This window comes from Calliphora vicina, chromosome 2, assembly GCF_958450345.1.
Source record: "Calliphora vicina chromosome 2, idCalVici1.1, whole genome shotgun sequence".
In the NCBI taxonomy this organism is placed as follows: domain Eukaryota; kingdom Metazoa; phylum Arthropoda; class Insecta; order Diptera; family Calliphoridae; genus Calliphora; species Calliphora vicina.
This window is the reverse complement of record NC_088781.1, coordinates 125953725-125969377: the sequence shown is the minus strand read 5'-3', so window position 1 is coordinate 125969377 and position 15653 is coordinate 125953725. Positions and strand designations below refer to the sequence as shown.

General features: G+C 31.9%; 1 protein-coding gene across 1 annotated transcript in view; it reads left to right on the top strand.

Moving 5' to 3' along the window:
* LOC135950843 (serine-rich adhesin for platelets) overlaps nt 1-15653 on the top strand; it is a 241234-nt gene that overhangs the window by 48984 nt on the left and 176597 nt on the right. Inside the window, exons 3-5 of the mRNA XM_065500368.1 lie at nt 749-1322; nt 6418-6660; nt 6727-12035. Of these exons, the coding sequence (XP_065356440.1) occupies nt 1250-1322; nt 6418-6660; nt 6727-12035 (5625 nt within the window). The 5' untranslated portion in view covers nt 749-1249. The remainder of the gene's footprint in view (nt 1-748; nt 1323-6417; nt 6661-6726; nt 12036-15653) is intronic.

The window sequence follows — 15653 nt, the reverse complement described above, 5'->3', positions numbered from 1 at the left end:
CTCTTTATTACAATACTCTCTCTCAGTACAAAATGTAAACAAAGGAATTTCTAAATAACCGTTATTATTGTTATTTACTTCAGTAGTCCTCCTAGTGTGGCCAATTACTATTTTTTTCTGGTAAATTAAACAACGTGTTTGATTTAAAACATTTAAATGTAAAAAATAATGGAAAGTAACAAGTTTGTAACACAAATTTAAGTTTTAGAACTTTAATTATTAAGAAAAAGAGGAACTAAACTCTGTTTTTAAGGAAAATTATAGTTTTTCTTACGCTAAAATGGCGAATCATATACAGTGATTGATAATACAATGGAAACATTCCCTAATATTCAATTAATATATCAGAATGTTTGTGAAAAACAACTCTTCATATTTTTTTTAGTTTTAAGTTGTTTTTCACAAACATTTTCTAACCTTTTTAGTGCAGCGTATTTTTTTGGATATCCCTAGCTTTTTATTATTAAAAATAAAAAATTCGAAAAATAAATTTAAAAAACATTTTTTAAAAAATAAATTTTTTTAATAAAAATTTAAAAAAAAAATTGAATTCAAAAATATTTAAAATTTGTATTTTAAATTATAATTTGGTTTTTGCTTATATTAACCCATTAGCTTAAGGTGGAGTAGGTGTAATAAACGAAAATTTTCTTAAAAATATTTTATTTACTTTTAAACAATGTCTTATTAATTTTGTTTCCATATTCTAACTAACTTTCTCCCATCATTTGTTTCTTATCAATTGCAGATATCATTTTCGCTAACGAATATTATATAGGATTAATAAAATTGTTTATAATTTTTGTATATGAATGAAGAGAAAAAATCGAACAAAAAAATCAACAAAAAAAATACGCTAAAAAAAGTAAACAAAGAGCAGCAGACCCAGTCACTGAAAAAGCTGTCAACAATTTTGTAAAGGTGCTTAATAAGAACCACAACAACAACAATAAATACCTCTATGGGAATTAATAACTTGCCAATAAATAATACAACAATAGCAACAACTATAACAACAAAACTAAGATAAGATTTGCTGAAAAAAAAATAATAATAGAAAAAAACGCCGAAATTTTATACAGTGCAACAGTTAAATTTGCTAAACGATATTCCATTTTTTGCATTTTTATTAGCAAAATTATTTGGTTTGGAATCACACGTTAATTTTGGTGCATTTCTTAATGGAAATTATTGCCAGTTTTAAGAATATTTTACGATTTTTAGTGATTTTCAAAACTAAAGTATAATCATGGATCACTTGGATTTGGCAGGAGTATTAACAACACCACCGCAATGGAATCTGCCGGCTTTCGAGCAACAAGGTATGTAGAAAAGGGTATTAAATAATTTGTTCTATAAAGCATTTGCATTTACTTTGGAAAATGTGATGAATTGTTGCAATAAAATTTGGCATCACTGACAACCATTTGCTTTGAAAACCGTTTGACATAAAGCAGTGATGCCATCATGTAGGCATTTTAACCCTCTGTCTATACTTGACAAATATTTGTCATGACAATTAATGACGTTTGTTGTCAAGACAAAGTTATCTGAGCAAAAGTACTAACAATTTTGTCATAATACTAATAAATGGAGACTATACCTGTTAATTTTTTATCTTGACAACCATTTTGACGTTTATCATACAAAAATTTATCAGGTATAGACATAGGGTAACCATTTGACTTTTATTATGCTAAAATTTTGAAATATTAGTACACTGACGAATTAAAGCTTATTTTATTTTAAAATGTCAACTTTGTTTAGGAAATTAACTTGAGTTTATGTTAGATTAATTTATAATATCTTTCGTATTCAATTAAATAAAAATTCTGCACTAGTAATTTAATCTCAACAGTATTTTTTTAAAAAGTTCAACTCAAATTTAAATGACCACCCAAAATTGTCTACCTTAATTTATTTCCCAATGCAAATTTCAAATATTTTTCGAAAAAAAAATCTTTAACTTTTCTCTAATCTTCACACAATTTGTGTGTGTCCTCAACAACACATTCCTCTTTTTCGATCAGTTGTTGCAGTCTAAAATTTGTTTATTTTTAAAATCATTCTTTCTGAATTTTTCTTGATTTTGTTAAAATATTTTCCCTTAATTCCATGAAATTAATTTTCTTCCTCCATGTTTTGATCGCGTATTTCTTTACAATTCTTTTAATAATCTTCAACTCTTCTTTGCACACAACAACTACAACAACAATAAATTGTTGTCTTGTCTATGTTAGAAGCAGAGATGGAAAATGTTGTATAACAGAATTTTCTATAGAAAATCTTGTGTATAACACAATTTTCTATAGAAAATCTTGTGTATAACACAATTTTCTATAGAAAATCTTGTGTATAACACAATTTTCTATAGAAAATCTTGTGTATAACACAATTTTCTATAGAAAATCTTGTGTATAACACAATTTTCTATAGAAAATCTTGTGTATAACACAATTTTCTATAGAAAATCTTGTGTATAACACAATTTTCTATAGAAAATCTTGTGTATAACACAATTTTCTATAGAAAATCTTGTGTATAACACAATTTTCTATAGAAAATCTAGTGTATAACACAATTTTCTATAGAAAATCTTGTGTATAACACAATTTTCTATAGAAAATCTTGTGTATAACACAATTTTCTATAGAATATCTTGTGTATAACACAATTTTCTATAGAAAATCTTGTGTATAACACAATTTTCTATAGAAAATCTTGTGTATAACACAATTTTCTATAGAAAATCTTGTGTATAACACAATTTTCTATAGAAAATCTTGTGTATAACACAATTTTCTATAGAAAATCTTGTGTATAACACAATTTTCTATAGAAAATCTTGTGTATAACACAATTTTCTATAGAAAATCTTGTGTATAACACAATTTTCTATAGAAAATCTTGTGTATAACACAATTTTCTATAGAAAATCTTGTGTATAACACAATTTTCTATAGAAAATCTTGTGTATAACACAATTTTCTATAGAAAATCTTGTGTATAACACAATTTTCTATAGAAAATCTTGTGTATAACACAATTTTCTATAGAAAATCTTGTGTATAACACAATTTTCTATAGAAAATCTTGTGTATAACACAATTTTCTATAGAAAATCTTGTGTATAACACAATTTTCTATAGAAAATCTTGTGTATAACACAATTTTCTACAGAAAATCTTGTGTATAACACAATTTTCTATAGAAAATCTTGTGTATAACACAAGTTTCTATAGAAAATCTTGTGTATAACACAAGTTTCTATAGAAAATCTTGTGTATAACACAAGTTTCTATAGAAAATCTTGTGTATAACACAAGTTTCTATAGAAAATCTTGTGTATAACACAAGTTTCTATAGAAAATCTTGTGTATAACACAAGTTTCTATAGAAATCTTGTGTATAACACAAGTTTCTATAGAAAATCTTGGGTATAACACAATTTTCGATACAAAATACTAAATATATATAATTTTTTCCATCCCTGACTACTACACAATGAAGAAGCATTATTTTTACTAAAATAATAAAAACAAAAAAGCCATAAAAAAAGAAGAAGCAATAATCTCTCATGTGTTTGTGTGAAGTGCTAAAGGGAGACGCTAAAAAAAGATGAACTCGTGCATTATTTTTACACTCACACACACATTTTATTTCTTCGTTTTTTGTTTTTATATTAATAAATTAATTGCAAAGACAGCAAGCAGCATCAGTAGCAGCAGCAACAACAATAAAAGTAATAAATAAAAAAACAACTGCTACATCATCACCATTGCTGACATCGTAATCTTGATCATAATGAGATTTGTATGACGATGATCATCGTCATCATTAACGGCAACATCAACGACACAGAAGCACATCGAAGCACATACCCATTGTGGCAGAAGATGAATAAGGGCTTGTTGATTCTATTTAAGTGGAAGAAGTCTATATTTGTGCAATGAAGAGGAATGAATAGAAGAAGGTCGTGGGAAGGTATACTAAGAGCAAGAGGTGGAAATTGATCATAAATTCTATTAATTGAAATAATTAGAAACGAAGAGCCACAATAGAAAGATCCATGATTGAAGTAAAAATTGAAGAATAGAAAGAGCCACGATTCAAGTATAGAAAGAGCCATGATTGAAGTAAAAATTTAAGTATAGAAAGAGCTACTATTCAAGTATAGGAAGATCCACGATTGAAGTAAAAATTTAAGTATAGAAAGAGCTACTATTCAAGTATAGAAAGAGACACGATTCAAGTATAGAAAGAGCCATGATTGAAATAAAATTTTAGTATAGAAAGAGCAACGATTCAAGTATAGGAAGAGCCACGATTCAAGCATAGGAAGAATCACGATTGAAGTAGAAATTTTAGTATAGAAAGAGCCACGATTCAAGCATAGGAAGAGCCATGATTGAAGTACAAATTTTATCATAGAAAGAACCACGATTCAAGCATAGGAAGATCCACGATTGAAGTAAAAATTGAAGAATAGAAAGAGTCACGATTCAAGTATAGGAAGATCCACGATTGAAGTAAAAATTGAAGAATAGAAAGAGCCACGATTCAAGTATAGGAAGATCCACGATTGAAGTAAAAATTTAAGTATAGAAAGAGCCACGATTCAAGTATAGGAAGAGCCACGATTGAAGTAAAAACTTAAGTATAGAAAGAGCCACGATTCAAGTATAGAAAGAGCCACGATTCAAGCATAGGAAGAGCCACGATTGAAATAAAATTTTAGTATAGAAAGAGCCACGATTCAAGCATAGGAAGAATCACGATTGAAGTAGAAATTTTAGTATAGAAAGAGCCACGATTCAAGCATAGGAAGAGCCATGATTGAAGTACAAATTTTATCATAGAAAGAACCACGATTCAAGCATAGAAAGAATCACGATTGAAGTAGAAATTTTAGTATAGAAAGAGCCACGACTCAAGTATAGGAAGAGCCACGATTGAAGTAAAAATTTTAGTATAGAAAGAGCCACGATTCAAGCATAGGAAGAGCCTCGATTGAAGTAAAAATTTTAGTATAGAAAGAGCCACGATTCAAGTATAGGAAGAGCCACAATTCAAGCATAGGAAGAGCCACGATTGAAGTAAAAATTTTAGTATAGAAAGAGCCGCAATAGAGAGAAAAATTGAAGTATAGGAACAGCCACAATTGAAGTATAGAAAGAGCCATAATTGAAGTTAAAATATGGTTACGATCAGGCCTTTCTTTTCTTCTTTTTATACCCTTCACCTTCGTGAGAAGGGTATATATAAGTTTGTCATTCCGTTTGTAATTTCTACATTTTTCATTTCCGACCCTATAAAGTATATATATTCTGGATCCTTATAGATATCGGAGTCGATTAAGCCATGTCCATCTGTCTGTCTGTTTGTTGAAATCAATTTTCTGAAGACACCAGATATCTTCGGGATCCAAATCTTTAATAATTCTGTCAGACATGCTTTCGAAAAGTTTCCTATTTAAAATCAGCAAAATGGGTCCACAAATGGCAGAGATATGAGGAAAAAACCAGGACAACCTCGATTTTTGACCTATTTTTGATCTGGATTACTAAGTCATTAATATAGACAATATGGATACCTAATGATAGATATTTCAAAGACCTTTGCAACGACGTATATAGGACCATAGTAAGTTGGACCTACAATGGGTCAAAATCGGAAAAAATATTTTTTAACCCGAATTTTTTTTCCAAAAAAAAAAATTTTAAAAACCAAAAATTTTTTTTTTAAATTTAAAAAAAAAATTTAAAAAAAAATTTTAAATTTAAAAATTCGAAAAAAAAATTTTCCAAAAAATGAAAAAAAAATTTTGTTTTCCTAAAAATATTTAAAATTTGTATTTAGAAGTATAATTTGGCGAATGCTATATAAGATTCAGTCGAATATAGCTCTCTTACTTATTTCAAACTAAATTCTTTCGATCGATTTTCCCTTATTGCGATCCTTCCCCCATTTATGCTAAAATCTCAATGGAATGAATGAAACTCTTCAGCATCATAATGAATCATATTCAAAATGAGTTCGAATGCAAAAAATTACAAAATAATAAAAACAAACTTAACGTCATAATAATTGCTTAGATAACCATCATCTACTAAATTAAAAAAAAATAAAAAAAAACACATAATGAATACTTAACCAGAAGATGCAGGAGAAGATGATGATGAAGAGAATGAAATGAGAAATATGTTGTGTTGCAATAGCTAGGAACTAAAGACAAAACTAAACGATAGTTTAAAAACAAGATCACATTAAGAAGGTTCAAAGCAAATAGCAAATGCGTAAACAAAGGACAACAGCCGACATAAAAAGTGGGAGGGCTAAGAGATTTACATAATTAAATTTAGGAAATTTATTTAAATAATAAAATTTAATGGATATTTTTCTATTTATTTATTGTAGATGCAATTTATTTGTCTTCGTCAAGGCAAATGCTGGAGCCTATTATGGAGGAGACTTCAGAGGATGAGGAGTATGCCTTAAATTCCTGGCAACAATATGATCAGCAAAGCAGTGATGCTGAATGTGGTGCCACCACAGAGGGTGAATCGGTGTGTGGTGGTAACGGAGGAGCGGGCGGAGCTAGTTTTTGGAGTTCGGCTGAATCGGACACGGGATCTGTGATAAGAATCGAAGTAACTAAAGGTTAGTCTTATAAATTGAATTTTTTTTTTGGAAGAAATAAAAACTAATTTGTAACTTCTTTTCTAGATAATGATTCTACATCTGAAAGAGATTTCCTGTGTCCGGCTAAACGTCCACGCAGATGCGAAGAGTCTTTGGCTCAAAGCCTGCCCGAAGAGGAGGTTATTTTAAGACGTCCTTTATATGGTGTGGAAAAGAATAATAGTTTGGAGAGATTTTTAAATTATGAAAACTTTTCGCGCGATTCCTGGGGCACCAATAGTCAACAGCGCAGCAGTGTGGGCAGTCGTCGAGGCTTCGATGACTTCTATTCCGATTCGGATTCCTTGTCCTACAATTCCTTAAGTCGTTCTTCTAGTCTCATACAATTTGAGTCGTTGGAAAGACAATTGCTAATGCAAGAACAACATGCCAGTATGACCAGTTTGGGCAACTCCTCACCTTCTTTGATGAGTTTTGAGATAAATGAGGACACACAAAATAAACCAGCCTCTAACTCGGCCAATAATTCCGCCAATAATAGTCGCCGGGGCTCTCAATCTTCTTTGCTGAAAAAATACGAGTCTTTAGATGGTCGTTTACATCAGACCTATTATGATTTGGATAAATTGAATTTCGATGATATGGACAACAGCAGCGGCGATAATTTCTCTAGGAATGCTAACTTGAAAATGGCAGAACTGAGATCTGACTCGGAATCTTCTTCTGAGGGTTCTGAAGGCTCCTCCAGGCCTCAAAGTGTGCTGTCGCCGGCCGATTTGAATGATAATGAGTTTTTGTTTAAAAAATTCAATCGAACCAATTCCCAGCAAAGTAAAAAGGGCAAAAGCTCGGCGGAAAATCTGTCAGAAGACTCGGGCTACTGTGAGCCTTCATTGGGCTTTGGTTTGAGGCGCTCCAAGTCGCAAAGTTTGCTCAAAAACTATGAGAAATTTTCCGAAGAGGAGGAAGAAATGGAAAATAAATCATTAATACATGGCGGCCACAAACAAACGTTTAATGAGCTAAACGCCGAGCAACAGCAGCAGCAACAACAACAACAACCAGCCAACAACAAACATTCCATTATAAATGAGTTTAAAAATACAACCACGAGACATGAAACCATCAGCTCGCCGCCACTCTCGCCCCACCTTGAGTTCATACGCCATAAACAGCGTACAGAAGCACATTCGCCATCGCCGGTATCATCAGAAGTGTCGACATCATCGTCTACTTCCTCTCAGTCTACTACACAAAGCAACAACTCTAGCACCTCATCTTCATCTTCAGCATCATCTACATCATCGGCCACGACATGCGCATCAAAGGCCTCTTTTACTTGGCTAATGCCGTCTGCTGCCACTACCGCCCGACAATCGTCAAGAGTTCATGCAGCAGAGGAGGAAAATCAGCCATCACAAATTAGTATAAACGATCTACGTGAACTGAAAACATCCAACGAGGAAAACGTACAAATTTTCAGCGGAAAATTTAAAAATCATATTAAAGAATTTTCCTCTATTAGCCCGCCAGGGAGAGATGAATACGTACAACTTGTGGAAAACGAAGATGAGTGTTTAGAGTGTAAAAATATCTGTGAGGAATATGAGCTAAATGAGTGTCGAAATTGTGGTGAAAAAGTCATTACAAAACCATTGCAAAACTACCAAGAGTATTTTTTGAGTTGCCAAAAATGTAAAGAAAATTTTCAAAATATTAAAGAAATTGAGTGTGGAAATAGTGAATTAAATTTAAATTGTGAAAATTGTGGTGAAAAATATTTAGTGGATATAAAGCTCAACTCCTCCGCTGGTGGTACACTCAATTGTGAGAAAGTGAGAAAAAAGCAAAACGAAAAAAGCACAGACAAATGGAACTACGCGGCAGAAAGTGAACATAGAACTGACGACAACAGTGAAACTGATAAAAGTGGTGAATTTGAGAATACTGAAATAAATGAGAGTTTTGTTTTGGACTATGATTCTTCATTTTCTACACCAGAATCTTTAAAACGTGTACAAACTTATGAAAATTCCGCCCAAACTTTAATTAAATACCATAAACATTTTGATAGTTCCTGTAGTTCTACCCCGGAAACCTCTAGACGTTTGCCGACAACTGCTGTAGCAACCCTAGGCTGTAGTGCCAGCTCTGATAGTGATTATTCTCCCCTGAGAGTGCGCAAAAATTTTAACAATTTAATGCCGAGTTGGCCTGTAAAAACTTCTAGCGTACCAAATGAATTAAATACCATAGGACGCAAGAAAAAACATAAAAAATCCAAATTTTCCTGCTCCCCTCAACCTGCCGCCACCAGTAATAAATCTCCTGAGCCTTCAACAGATAATGATTCTGTAAATGATTCCTCCCTAACCAGTAACGAGGACTTGGATTTGTTAGCGTTGAATTTAAAAAGAAGTTTAAGTTGGTCTTTCCAGCCCGTTTTGCAATTAGAAAGCTCTAGCTTGTGTGTGGAAGCTAAAAATTTGGGTATATTGCATCAATCCTATCACAATTTGGCCTTATTGAATTTGGATTCGGAACAGGAGAATTCGTTAAGCAAGAAAATGGCCGATAAAAGAATCTCCTCCGACTATGAAGCGGAAATTGTTTGCAAAAATAATTTTCTATTAGATGAACTATCGGCTCATTATGATCGCACGGCTTCCATACTAAATGACCAGCCAATAGATCAAACTGATGCCGTACTAAAAACTCCCCAGGCTCCTCAGAGACTACATAATCGAAAAACTTCCAATTCTAGTTGTTCGGCTGGTGAAGAAGCCGAAGCTGAACAGGTGCAGCATGTACAACTGGTCATACGCAAACCACCAGCTAGACAGAAACGTAATAAAGGCGAGGATAAGACCAATAGTTTGACCCAAGATTACAGTTTTACCAGTATTATGCAGAGTGGCGGCAAAACTTTTGACCAAGATCCCACTATTTTGAAAACCAGCTATGCCCAAAGTCTGGAGAAATGTAATTTTGACTGTAAGGAATTGTCCACACAAGATCTAAGCAAACCTCGAGCCATACCCAAGCGCAGATTTCATTCCCAGGCCAATAACTCGAAAAAGAAAAATTTAGTCTCCTCCACACCCAATTTAAATGCTTACGATTTCAATCATCAAGATGAAATTGAAGATGATATGTTTGTGTCCAGTGCCCACAACTCCATGCATCAGCTGCCCTTGTCCCAGACCCAAAAACCCTTGGGTATACTACTGCCCGCCGGGTCCCGTACCTCATTTGGCAAAGAGGTCAGTTTTTGTCCCGTAGTATCGAAATTCTGTTGGCAAGAACAATCCTCAGAAGAGTGTAATGATGGCACCGAAGAGCATCTACAGGGTGATGAAGAAAGTGAGGATGAACTATTGGATAATGCCGATGCAACGGTCATCTATAATACCAAAGAGAATGAAAATATTGCCAGTAAATATCATGAAGAGTTTTTGAAGAAAGAGCAAGAAAATGTTTATCAAGAGAACGGTGACGAAGTGATCAAAGAGAAGGCTGTGTTGAAAGAGATAAATGGTAAACACAAAGTAGAAAATGTTATGCTCACTAAAGAGCATAATACAGAAAGAGAAAGCGAAAATGAAAGAGCAGAGGAATTAAATGGAAATGAAACACAACAAGAGCAAGTGGAAAAAGAAACTTCAAAGATCATTTTGGTTGATGATGAAAATGAAACAATAACTCAAAACAATGAAACTGAGGAACAAGAGGAATTGCTAAAGGCAGCAATACAATCCAGCAGTGAATTATTGCCAGTAGCAGTAACAACGGTTAGTTTAACAACGAACGTAAACAATGAAACATTAAAAACACAAACGGATCGCGACAATAACGAACAAAATAAACGCGTGAATAATATTACTACAAGTTTAAATACAAATACGCCTAACGTAAAACCAACTGTTGTGGTAGCAAGACCTTTAAGCATACAATTGCCCATATTAAGTGAACCTCCTATTAATCGGGCCCATCATATTCTCTATGCCTCACAGCAAATGTTGGATAATTTCCAGAGGCAACAACAAAACGAAGAATACGAACACTGCAAATCGCAATCCACCCAAAATCTAAGCAGAATGTCGGGCAAAACGGGAGACTTGCAGCCGCAACAATGCGCCGCCACCAATTCAAAATTAAATAATAATAATGAAGTCATGAAATCGAAATTTAAACATGAAGAAAAACATCCCAATTCTAAGGGCTTTTTGTCCAGATTTGCTAATGGTTTTAGATTTTCGCTCAGACGCAATAAGAAAAAATTACAACAAAAAGAAAATCAACAATTAGGAGAGGCTGAAGCACAAGAAACAAAATCTAATGGTTTATCGAATCAAAATAAATCAAAATCTTTGCCGCCCAGCCATAAACAGGCCGATTTTATACATATCCCTTTGAAGGGACCCTTGCCGGAAAACCGAAATGGCAACTCTAATAAACAAACTAATGGCAATACTGCAAATAATGGCAATGTCAAAAATACAACTATGTTGGCTAAACAAAAAGGCGCTAAAACTAAAGATACAAATGATAAGCAACAAAAAGTGACTGGAAAACCACCCATACCACCCCAGCAACAACAACAACTACAGCAAATGCTAAAATTGCAAAGCGCACAATCCTCTCCACAACAGCAACAACCATTAGTTGAAGTTGGTCTAAGCCGTTTCTACACGGAAGCCGAAAGCAACCAACCCGCCACCGCCCACCACCCCGGTTCGGTCACGCAAGATTTTCTAACCAGTGAACGAGATTTGTACAACGAAAATCACAACCAACAACAATTTACTACCGCCACCAGTAGTCAGTCGTGTGCCAACAACCAACAATTAACAAATACGGAAAATGATGATACAGAAATGACGGCTGTAAATACTAATAATACCGCTACATACGAATTTAGCTCGCCGTCGCGTGCTTCGGTCTCGCAAAAAACCCAAATGTTTAATAATCTGTCGCGTAAAACGGAACAGCAGCAGCCAAAAATCGGTCTAATCGAGACCAATCTGGATACACACGAAACCATAATAACGGGTAAAACGCGTTCGCTAATCAATATCGGTCCTAATCAACAGCAGCAGCAACGTTTTGCCGGTAACAAACGTTTGCATACCACCACAAATACGCATAGCAATCATCATCATCATCATCAGCAATTTAATCGTCATCATAATTTGGATGGCAATGAGGCTGATGACGATGACTACGATGATAATGACGATGATGAGGTGGTTGTACGTCCCGATGGCACCGTTGTTGTTATAAAAAATGCCGGTTCTAGTGGTGCATCCCAGGCACAACAAATTGCATCAGTACGTCGTCCCCACAAGAGTATGGAGTTTTTATTGGATAAAGAAAATCAAAAGGATGTAATGGTAAGTGCATGCATGCAATTATTGTGAAAATTATTTAGAAAATAGAGATTTTTTTGGAGGTAGAGTTTATTTACCTTTGGTTTTAAGGGATTTAATTTTCCTATAAGAATTTGAGGAGGGAATATTTTGAAATTTAGGATTTTAAAGGAATGGATTTAATTTAAAGTGCTAATGAAAATGTGTTTATATTTGTTGTGTGTTTAAGCCAAATTTAAACTTCGAATTAGTGTAAAATTCGAACGGATTAAGATATCGTAATAAACGTTGGAACTTATAGGTAGTTTAGATCGTAAAGTCTTTTAATCAATGGATTGATAAATTTTGTTAGTAAATACAAATCAATTCTAAAACGCCTCAGCACCGACTACATAAAATATCTCGAATCGTTAACGAGCTACCGAATTATTTCCAAAATAAAAAGTTTCTACACCACTAAGCACCGTTGAAAGATATAGGGGCCTGATTCAGAAGTATGAAAATTTTTTTATAATTTTTGTATGAAAACCGCTCAGTTTTGAAATAATTTTTGAGTATTTTTCATGCAAAAATGTTTTAAATTTTTTTCTGATGTTTCTAAAACATAAACAATATGTTGCAGTTGTAAAAATCATTTAACAATAAACACAATTTTTAAAAATTGTCTAAAAATAACCAAAAATCTCAATTTCCCACAACCATCCATTTTGCTGCTCGTATTTCATTTCGATTTTTATTAAATTTCTTCAAAATGCTTTCTAAACAAACAGTAATTTTATAAAATTGCAAAAAAAAACAATAATTCAATTTATATTTTAAAAGAAAAATACATTTAAAATCATTTCGACATTAATTTTATTTAACTTTAACTAACTTTCGCAAAACAAAAATGACAAGTGTGAAAAGTTGTGCCAGCTAAAGAAAAAAACCAACAACTTAAACACGCATACATACTTTCTCACACACCCAAATTTAAAAAACAAACAACAACAACGACATAATCACAATAACAATAATAAGAATATGAAAAAAAAACTGAGACAAAACAACAATAAAAATCCTTTATTGGAGAAGAAGAAGCAGCAGTAAAATTATACTGAGACAAAACAACAATAAAAAAATCCTTTATTTGGCAACAAGAACAAGCATTTGAAAAATCAACAGAAAACGGGGCAAAACAATAACAACCAACAAAACTTTTACTTGTCAAAAGCAGTGATGCCAGTTTAAGCGGGTTTAACAAGGGATTAAGCTGTTTTATTAAAGACATTGGAATTTTGTGTTAGATAAGGATAAATTAGTTAGAATTAATTGGAGTTTTCTGTTACAAATTAATAAGTAACAAATAAACTTTATTTTGAAACAAAGAAATGCATTAAAAAACTAGAGTATAGGAAATATTTTTGGTATTTAATATTTAAAGGATATTTATAGAAGGAGTTAGGGGTTTAACAATAAATTAAGCTGTTTTTGTTATTAAATACATGGGAATTTTGTGTTGGAAAAGGATAAATTAAATAGAATTTATTTAAGTTTTCTGTATTAAATTAATAAGCAACAAAGAAACTAAATTATAAACATATTTTTGGTATTTAATATTTAAAGGATGTTTAAAAATGAAAAAAGTTTACAATGTTGTTGTTTGTTCCCTTTTTATTTGTTTATACTGCCAAAATATTTGTATAAATTGACTGCTTTCAGCCTTGTTAAACAAAATTTTGGGTCTGTCAAAACAAACCCTTAATGAATTGTTAATGATGTTTGTTATGTTTATTTTTGCCTAATTGCCAGTTGTATGTAAAACAACACCCTTAATAATAACTTAATTATGGTTTAGAGAAATGAAAAATAACGATTAAAATCTTTTCGCCACCTTAAAATCCCACATAATGTTTGTTAGTTAAAAAATTATAAAAAGAAAAGGGGAATGCAATTAAAGCGATTTTTTTTTAATCCAGAATAAAAAAAATCATTTATTTGAAAACTTTTTTACACAGATTATAGTTCTCTATCAATTTCTTTAAGGACACAAAACAAATACTAAATTATCTGAATTATAATTCACGAAATTATACTTTAAAATAGTAATTTTAAATATTTTTAGATAAACAAAATTCAATTTATTTCAAAATTGTTTTTTTAATTTTTTTGAAAATTGTTTTTTTTTAATTTTTTTCAAAATATTTTTTTTAAAATTTTTTTTTTTAAATTTTTTCTTCAAAATTGATTTTTTTTTTAAATTTATTAGTGAAAAAAAGTGTGTCAAAAAAATTTTTTCGTTAAAAAAAAATTCGGGCTAAAAAATATTTTTCCCGATTTTTACCCATTGTAGGTGTAACTTACTGTGGCCTGATATAGGTCGTTGCAAATGACTGAAATATCTATCATTAGTTATCCATATTGTCTATATTAATCACTTAGTAATCCAGATATACAGAAAAAATAGGCCAAAAATCGAGGTTGTGCTAAATTTTTCCTTATATGTATCTCAGCCATTTGTGGGTCAATTTTCTCGATTTAAAATATCAACCGAACCGGGTCTATAGCGGATATATTGATGTATGAATCGTGTATGTAAATTATTTGGGGGCTTTGGAAAGTTGATTTCAACATACAGGCGGACAGATGGACATGGCTATCGACTCCTCTATCTATCTATAACATATGATGAAAAATGTAGAAATTACAAACGGAATGTCAAACTTATATACCCTGGTGAAGGGTATGAAAATTACAAATCCTTGAAATGTTTCAAAAACTAATGTGTCATGATAAACGCTGAAATTAAAGTGGACCCCTTATTTTCAGTTGCTGCTTATTATTTTCAAAGTTGGTAAATTTAGTGTACAGATTGCTTACAAGTTTAATTTTCAGAAAGCTTAAGAAAGGTCTCCACAAAACATCAGCAGAATAACAGCAAAGCGATTGCTATTTGCTTTAGTTGGAGAAATCGTAAAATTGCTTCGTCAGAAATACAAAATGTTCAACACGAGAAGTTATATTTTGTGTTGACGGATTTTTCCACTAATTTCTTTACTTTTTGGAACTTAAATTTGTAATTAGTAAACATTAATGACAACTGAACTGACAGCTTATTGCTTATGACAACTTGCGGTCTACACTTCGCAAATATTATGGACCCAAACAAATTTGACAATTGCGGCAATAAATATTCCCGCAATTTTTAAGGTAAATTTATGTTCTCATTTATTTACCAATCGTTTGTGGCCTTCATTGTAATTTACTTGATAAATATTTTAATTTTATTCTCATGTGATTTCTTTTATCACTTCTAACTAATACACTCCTAAGTCAAATTAATTTTTTTGGTCATTTCTTTTATATTCTCCATACTTGCTCACTCTATTATCCTCTTTATAAATGTCTTAAAAAGTCATTTATCATAAATTTGCTTAGGTTTTTTTTGCGTTTACAGCGCCAGCTAATTATTTTATTATTTATAACAAAAAGTACTACATAAAGTAGTAACTTCTTTAAAACATTTCAATATAATTTTATTTTCCACTAAACAAAAGGATTTGTATTTCAATCACTTTAAAAAGTGTGTAGAGTGGTTTTTTGCTGCTTCTATTTTGTGCTTTATTGTTATTGTTGGCTGTTATTGTTATTTATTGAACAACG